The sequence below is a fragment of the Ischnura elegans genome, chromosome 9, assembly GCF_921293095.1.
Source record: "Ischnura elegans chromosome 9, ioIscEleg1.1, whole genome shotgun sequence".
Taxonomy (NCBI): Eukaryota; Metazoa; Arthropoda; class Insecta; order Odonata; family Coenagrionidae; genus Ischnura; species Ischnura elegans.
In genome coordinates, this window is record NC_060254.1 from 63,307,490 (window position 1) to 63,316,626 (window position 9,137).

At 39.0% G+C, this 9,137-nt stretch overlaps 1 protein-coding gene across 1 annotated transcript; it reads left to right on the forward strand.

The window, feature by feature from the left end:
* The first annotated feature begins 2,344 nt into the window (after positions 1-2,344).
* Positions 2,345-5,350, forward strand: LOC124165687. The gene is made up of 2 exons (XM_046543172.1): positions 2,345-2,452; positions 4,717-5,350. Exons 1-2 carry the CDS (start codon positions 2,447-2,449, stop codon positions 5,173-5,175), a joined length of 465 nt encoding a protein of 154 aa, XP_046399128.1. The 5' UTR covers positions 2,345-2,446; the 3' UTR covers positions 5,176-5,350.
* The last annotated feature ends 3,787 nt before the right edge of the window (positions 5,351-9,137 follow it).

Below are 9,137 nucleotides of genomic sequence, written 5' to 3' on the forward strand. Positions count from 1 at the left end.
ATTTATATTAACTGGACAAGGTTGTCGAATTAAACTTCCTTGTGTGGTAAAAACGTTGCGTAGAGATTATGTAAATGAAAAAACGAGCATCAGAAATCTAGAGGATAATCCTTTTCAGAGTATCACTATTAGCATATAGAATTTCTGGCGTTGGAGTTACCCCTAATGCCCTTGGATTACTATTAGACTTAAATACGTTGCGAAATTACCCTTGAAAATCCTAATTGAGATTAGGGAAGCAGATGTTAAATAAATGACGCATATTCATTTAGTGCGGAATGAGATTTTTTTAATAATATAATTTTTTACAGGTTCCTTAAAATTGAATTGGTACGCGTGTCAAAATTACCTCTGAGCGTGTTTTTTTTTATCTCCTGGTCCTTTAATGCGTTACCTCTCACTGTGTGGTATTGGAAGTTTTATGTTATTTATCACCATAATTTAAAACATTTCTTAGAATGAAAATTTACGTTTTCAAATTTCAATGATTACATATTTTATTGTCATATAGTTATAATCAACCTAAAGGTAATGCGTGAATATGTAAATATTTTTCTGAAACTCAACTATTGACTACTTCTGAGATATTTCATTGGAGCTACGAATCGTTTTTAGCCCTTAATTTGAATCGTTTTATTTTTGACCTAGTAACCTACTAAATTTAAAATATCATTTCATTAACAATGACTCGGTCCGACCTTTCAAATTCTCAACAATCGAGCAACGGTAGAATATATTTTGTTCCTGTAAGAATCAACTTTTTCTGTTTATATTGCTTAAGTAGAAATATGTAAAGTAATTTGCATATCAAGAGGTGATTTACTCGCGTGTCGTCATAAAAGTTAAATATTTTCAGGTGTGGGAAAATGTTAATGAAAACGTAGTGATGGGTATTTAAATGCATAAAGTACGTACTCTTTGAACATATTTTTTATGATTCCTTTGGAAGTTACGATAAAAGATGTTTTCATTCAAGCATATAAAATGCATATTCTTCTGTCCGTATTTTTATCGAGTTCTATATTACCGACAGTTGTAAACTTATATTTCACACTCCTTCAAGTTTATTGGTCATTCCACCAAGTGTACGAACAACTACTTACAATCTGAATTCTCTCCCATTGTCAATTTCAAGGCCATTGCTTCACGATTTTTCCTTCTATTTTTTGATGTCTTCACGTGGAAGCTATTACGCAATTTTCGCGTGTATCACGAAGCTCATGCATCTTGTTGTGGTCGGATTTTATTTATAGCGGTAATGTAGAACATCATATTCTGCGGTGAATTGGTACGCTACGAGAAGTCCAATTTAATCCGTTTCACACCCCGGTGGGAAATATAGACAACGAAAAATTCATTCATCGCTTAATCGCACGTGATGTGATGTATTTCATCCCTTCTATCGAGTTCCCGTCTGTTGTGTAATATCTTGGGACTTGAAATCCAACCTTATGGACATCAGCTGAGAGCGTTGAAGTCTCTATACCATCCTACCTTTATTTTGAGCTGCTGCCGTGGTTACTCCACTGTAAGTCTCCGCAAATCGTCCTTCCCCTTGCGTCTTCCGGATAGACGAGGAATGAAGACGACCAACAAGAACACGAGTGTCGGCCTAGAGGGTATGGGTTACGTACGATAGCTCATTGGATGACGTGGATAGGCCGCAAATCCCTACCGCCCCGCGGTGACCGCAAGAATATTCAATTGCAGATTATCCCTTGCCGCTCTATCGCGAAGGGATTTTTATCTAGGAGGAGAGAGCAGGAAGAAACAGAGGATTATCCCTCCTTTATTCCCCGATCCTCTTCATCGGAAAATCCTCTAAGCGTTTACCTCACCCGCTTCGAGACCGTTACCGTAGGAAGAGCGGACTGCAATCGCTCGCTCCGATCCTTAAGATTTTTTTTCATGCTATTTTCTCACGGCGTCTCCGCTAAAATCTCATCCTCCGTCGGCATCGGATAGGCGGTTTTTCGATTCGACCTTGTGCCTTGATCTTGTCCCATGCGTATCCTTCCCCACTCCCCGGAGCTGCCTGCCGGCTTGGCGTCAGTGGTCGGGACAGGGCGGTTCCTTAAGGCGTGGTGGCGATGCTGTTGCCGCGGTGGGGTGGGGTGAGGTTTCGGGTGGGGGAGGGGGGATAGAGGTGTGGTGGGGGTGGGAGGAATAGTAGTATAGTCTGCGGAGGATGCAGCTGAAAAAGGAAGAGGTGTCTGTGGGGGAGGGGGTGGGGAGCGATGGTCCAGGAGGGGTCCGGTGGGTGGGGGAGGGCTAGCGGAACGTCCCGGAGGGGAAGGGGTTAAGAGGAGTATTGGAGGGGGGCAGGTGGGATCTCGCTGCCCCCGCTCGCATATATAAAGATCCCGCGAGGAAGACTCAACACCGCATTTTGCGATAATCTGCTTTGCTGAGGATCCTAACGAGGACTACCCAACACAAATCCACCATGAAGGTAGGCGATATTCTTCGAAATTCTCTCGTGAAGTGCTCAATTTGAAGTTTACGTTAAAATACTGTACTCGCTGGCATTGGTTTGTTTTCTACAATTGAAGCTGCGGGAATAGTTTGATTCTATTAATAGCTGACTTGGAATTGGTCGTTTTTGTCCAATTTTTATTTGTTTTCTGTTGAGACATGGCCCTTTTTTTTGAGAATTCACATAGGTAAAATTTTAGTCTACATAACTGATATAGTAAATTGAAAAAAAAATATGTGAAAGAAATCATTTACCGCGTCTACCAAGTTGTTTATTATGTTTCTCCTTTTCAAACTTCCTTATTATTCAATTACTTCCGGTACTTATCGTTAAATCAGTGGTTTTGCACATTTTAGTTTATGTAACTCTATGGTCGCACTATTACTGTGATTTTTTAAAATGACCGCGCTGTTTATTACAAAGGTAGTGATTTTCAACTTGCGTCATGCCACGTTCGATTTCGTTGACATTTTATATTTTGAGTCAAAAGAGGGAAATCGAATTCATGGGAATCAGAATTAGCGTTATTGCATACCATTTGAAACGTGGAGCTCATGGACCGTTCACAAAGCGTGAGTTATTATCTCTCGGAGAAATTTTGTCTGGCAGTTTTCTAGTTAAATCCTCTATTAAATTTTTTTACGTTCTCCAATTAACAAAATAATTTTACAAAAATAAAATTCAAAGTAATTGAAGTTTAATTGAAGTAGCAAGGCCTACTGAATGCATATCTCTTCTTATAGAATCAGTATTAGAACTATGGATATCCTCTCCGGTATTGCATACTAATTGCTCTTTATTAATAAGATCATTCTGGGGAAAATTATATTTTTAACTTTCATTCCCATGCTTCCATCTGTTAAGAATAAGGTAAATCATAGGCGATTTCCGGAAATTCATTAATGCACGCTCAGCTCAATTACTATTTCGTGAAAATAGTCCAAAATTCACGTGGGTGTTCCTTTTGGAAAAGTTCCAATGTTAGCTTGACGTAATATCTGAAAGATAGCGTCCCTTTTTCTTTTGTGCTGCTATTAAATTTTTGGAGCATCAGTTTTTACTCCTCTCTGCGTATTGCCAGAATCTAATCGGTACATGTTTTTAAAACATTTTTTTGATGACTATAATGCAATATTTCGTCATCTTCAAGTTTGTGTCGGGGGAAAGAGAATTACTTTTTCCACCTCTATTAGTGAAGGGAGAGTCAATAATTGTTATTCAGGGAAAAAGGAAATAGCTGCCTAAAGAAAAATCTCGTGAAAAGCATGGCCGAAAAAGTGGGAGTTTCGAATAATGGCTGGTACAAGCAGCAGAGGCGACTATCGGGTGCCTCATGCAAGTGGCGATAGTTCGGAAATTAAAGGGTAGTACAAACTAAATAAGCTAAGTACATTAGCTACAGTTTTTTTACGCGAAGTCTGTGATTCTCATTTGAATGCATGGTCGTCTTAATAATTTAAATTTCCAAATAAAAGTTATTTCCATGAGTGGAATAATAAGTTGGCTCGGAATGAAGGAATCTTCAATTGTTATGACTTTCCAGTAATATCAAGGAATTACAGATGATTACAACGTTTTTTTCCATATTTTGCGCGTTGTTTCCATCAGGTTAACGATTGACACCATTTTACCCTAAATAAATATAATTTTTTCAAAGTGTCATGGAAACCATTTAATAAAGTTTATACTAGGGAGGGATAAATACGTGATTCTCGACAAAGTTGACTAGACAACATAATTCTTGACTGCTAATCTTTGCATTTCCATGAGTTTATCCATAGGTTTTCTTTGGGTAATGTGAAGAAGAGACTTTTTTGGGTTCGGGTAGTTCCAAAAGAATTTCGAAAATGAAGGAATGGTTATAATTAAAACTTATCAGTCTTATGATCATAAAATGGGTACGATCGAGAAAATTATCTGCCAAAATGATGGCCTATTTCCCTTCTTTATGTTGCTTTGCCCCTTGTTTTTATAGTTTTAAAGGAGGGTAATTTGCTTGAAAGAGTGTTAAGGAAAGAAGCCATCACCAATCGGGTGATGTGAATCAAAATCCTTTGTAAGCTATCATTAAAAATGTAGTTAACTCTAATTTTATCATTTTTATAATCATAATTGCGTGGTATCATAAAAAAACCAATGCCAGCAGTTGGTGTATGGGAGGGAGAAGTCTTAGGAGTTCCCGTATGACCAATTCTAACACCTTACGACCACGTTCTCTTCCCCTCTTCACCCTCACGCAGCACCTGGCCGTCATCTGCCTGCTCTTCGCTGTCGCCAGCGCCGGACTCATCCCCGCCACCACCTTCTTGAGGACCCCCAGCCTGGACAGCGCCGTCATCAAGTCCGAGCGCCTGGGAGGCAACTTTGCCTACTCCAGCGTCGAGGGCCACTCTTACGCCGCCGTCGCCCCTGTCGTCCAGCACGTGGCCACCCCTGTTGCCGTCTCCTACCACGCCCACGCCCCCGTTGTCACCGGCTACACCGCTCACGTCGGAGCCCCCACGTTCGTGGCCGCTGCCCCGGCTTACGCCCACCACGGCTATCCCCTGCACGCCTACCCTGCCCTGGGCTTCGCCCCCGCCGTCATCGGTGAGGCCCCCGTCGCCACCCCTGTGGCCGAGGCTCCCGCACCCGTCGAGGCTGCACCAGCCCCCGCCGCCGACGCCGCCTCTGACAGCGTCGAAGTCGAAGCCGCCTAAGCCAATACACGATTCTTTCTTCTTCTTCAAGTCGTCTCGCAGTGCCCGCTTAGCCATCAAGGCACGAGAAAAAAAAAAGGTTTCCCCCTGACCTGTTACCCACCCCCATGTACGAAATGCAAAGAAAAGACTGTAAATCCTCGCAAATAAAGTAATTCTTTTTATTATCATGTAATTGTGGAGTTTTTGTACTTTTATTTATTGCTTTTGGAGACAGAAGGTATGGATGGATCAAGTACTTAGCGGGGAGGGGATGTTGTAGACGGTTGAAAGTTAGGTAAACGAGGGAGAGCAAGGAAAAGAATAGGATTTTTTATATAAAATGAAAGGGATTAGGTGTTATTGTGAATTGAAGAGGGAAGTGCATGATGGAAGAGGAGGCTCCCGTAATTCTTCCAAGTACTCCATGGAAACCTATCTTAATCGGTAGAATACTTTAATAATAATTTATTGCTTTGCCTCTCGCACGTAGCGTTTTAAGGGAATGTAATTTGCTGGAAAGGGCGATAAGCATAGGCGGAGTTTTGGGGGTACTAGTGGAGAGCATCGCCCCCCAACTTAAATGGTAATTTGTCCGAAAAAGGTACGAAAACTGAACATTCAAGTGCAACGAGAACAAAAACATCAAACTTTTAAATAAATTTTAGCCTTAGATAGTACTTGTCTCTTGTCAGAGGCTAACGCAAAAATATTTTCCAGGAATATTTAGCAGCTATGGAATTTCAGTGGGGGTGTCCTATAGCCCCTAAACCCCCAGCAGGATGGCTGCCCCCCCAACGTAAAACTCTCTACTTCGCCCATGGCGTTAATGAGTGTAGAAAGTACTTATTGGAAGCTGAGAATCAGAATCCATAGTAAGCTATGATTAAGTAAGCATTTACTGCTAGTATTATTTTAAAATAGCATACCTATCATAAATATCTTCGATATTTGTCTTCCATATTCGTTGAACCTTGTCTTGCTTCACTCCCAAGTTCTATTTTATATGAATTAGTTAGCTCTTGAAGTTGTATTCTACAATGGTGACGTAAAGAAATATCGATTATTTTGTATACATTGATCCGCGTCTGCTTTCGCAGTTCTTTTTCTTAGAAGAATTTTTAGAGATAGAGCGATAATATTTCTCTTGAGTCTTTTTTTGATAAAACCAACGTTTCTTCTTTCTTTGAGAAAGCTTTTTTTGAGCATCAGTATGATTTAAAAATTTGACACCGTCTAAAACGTTACGTCTATGATTTTTGATGGAGGTTTACGAAAAACGTTAATTTAAATAGAAATAAGCTCGAATATTTTGCCAAAATATTCAATGAATGATCTTAATTTTGCGTTTATTTTCACTGGAGACCATTAAAAAAACTAACTGCTGATGCTGCCTCCGTCACCATCGAAGATGAATCATTGTAAGCACTCACCGCGGGTCCGTTCGGAGTTCTCGTCGTGGAACAGAAATCTGTGTACGAAACCTCAGACAAATTAATTTGTAATATCTTTTGATGACCATGTGTTATGCATGATGATGTCTGATATGATATAATTTTTCGATATGACGATGGCTGCATTTTTCGCACATGCGCCTTCGTCATTTGGATTCTAGATAATAGTTTTGTTGACTATCCTGTCAGCGCCTTCCGATCAATATGAGAATCAGCGAAACTGTTGACTTGCTCTATGTCCACGTTCTTCAACTTCCTTTTAGCCTACACTTTCTTTAGTGTTTCCTCCGTGATCCACGGTTTATTTATTATTCTATTCTCTCCGTGTCCTATTAACTTCTCTGCCGCTTTACCTGGCAAAATCTCCTTTACACATGTTGACTCTGAAGAAATTTGGGCTAGTTGAATCTCACGTTTTTAAAACTCAGATCACTTAACTTCCTTGCTGGTCAGATAACTTCTTTTTTCTAGTGAAACTTTTGTTTGCTTTTTCAAATTTTATATGATGAGAATTGGTCCGATGGTGGTCAAGGAATATAAAAATGGTAGCATTAAAAGCCACTTTCCATGAAATTTGTAACCATTACCATATTTAGAATGGAGTCTAGGCTGAGAAATGGGCTATATTTTCATTTGACCCCACTCAATTGCGCTTTTTAATTTTTTCTTTCTTTCAAGGTTTGAAACGGTTCAGTTTCATTAATATCTGCGTCTTTAAGTTGCCTGGTAATTGATTCAATTGCATCTTATTAGAGGAGGTTCATAAGTCACATGAGATCACCATCTAAGCGTGGTTTTTGTTGTCAAGAGACCAAGTATATGCTTGTGGAGACATATATATGCTCGACATTTGATAAATATTTGTTCATTTTATTTAGTTAAAAAATATGAAATGTCAGTAATAAATCCATTATGTTCACGATTTAAATCCAACCTTATTTCCATTCGTAAAAACATTTGTCGCGTTGAAAATTTCGTCAACAGTAGCCTCTGAAAACGATGCTAAATGATTGCGCTTCTATTGGTTGTGGCGTTTATTCAAAAATATTACATTATACCGACGTGGAGGGAGGTAAATCAGTAGTGTCATGGCGCCAGAACGCCGTTCCGGCACTGGTTAGTAAAAGACATAATAGTCAAATAACATTTTGATTAATTTTGTTGCCTCAAAATTTCTATTGTATACATTCGTATCGAAAACAAAAATATTGTTAGAAAATGTAAATTATAACTTGTAATAAAAACACACCGAGTAATATTTCACTTCTAAAAAAAAGTTAAGGAAAGTGCGTTCGATCTCTGCTAATTTTGCCGTGACGTCACTGACGTGGAGGGAGGTAAAATGGCTTTAATACTTCCTGAGGACAGTGGATAAATATGCTTATCTTGCTATACTTTCATATCGCGCCAGACTTTACAGGAAATTAGCGTAAGCAATATTACGCATTGCGTATCCTCCGCGAAAATAAGAAAAAGCGATTCAAATACGGCTGAAATAATCCCTCGTTGATACGGCCGAGGAAGCTTTTTTAGCTGTCCGATAGTTTCCAGGAATGTTTTAGTGTTTTGATTCTACAGATACGACGCCGTTCTAGTGTTTAATACCATGTGCATATTCATTTAGCTGGCTGGCTTTGTAATATTTTACTATACTAGATTAAGATTTTTCTCAACGAGTTCATATGTACACAACAACATCTTTTGAAAAAGATATCACTGGTAGCAAGCTGGAGTTATAAAATGCTTTTATCTACGTAGCGAGTATATTTTCTAGTGGATTAAATCTCGTTGCGCTTTTTGGAGTGTTTATTGTGGTGAATGTCACGGATAATCGTGACCATCTTGATGCTACAAACCTAGTTTTAGGATAATGAAATGCCTTGAAATTCAATTAACTTGAATAAAGTAACTTCCCTTATCCCGTACAAAGTATTTCCACTGAACCGCCCGGGCGTAGGATTTTCCAATTCAGCAGTTAGTTTCCTGCGAAATAACTCAGATTTTTTATGGTTGAGAAGCTTAGTTCCTATTACAGTAAAATTATCGTAAATTAGAACCCAAGAAATTCTATAGTGGCTTGTAGGAATCAGATTCTCAACAATGCCACTCTCATTTGCCAGCTATTGCTTTTCTGCTCGAATATTGCTTGACAATGTAGTCCATCTGGGCTACCAGCATCTGTCGAACCAGCATATATGTATCCAGGTTTTTCCTCAGTTTGATAGTGAAATGTAGTGTATTAAATTTTCATAAATGCCATTTTATTACATTGTGTCCACTATTTATATTATTTTTATCCGAAATACTTCTCCAAATAGTATATAGTTTAATTTATCTCGTTTTCCAGCCTCAAACCTACCATTAAATGTGCAGGACTTTATCATTAGTTATAGAATTCCATGTGAAATGTCGTACACATTCTGTCAATATCCATATTATCCTGGATGAGAAATTTCCTGTGTTGCATTGTATCGAATATGCGTTAATTTCTTGAAAGAATTAATGCTCATTTTCTTTCGCCTAACGCTT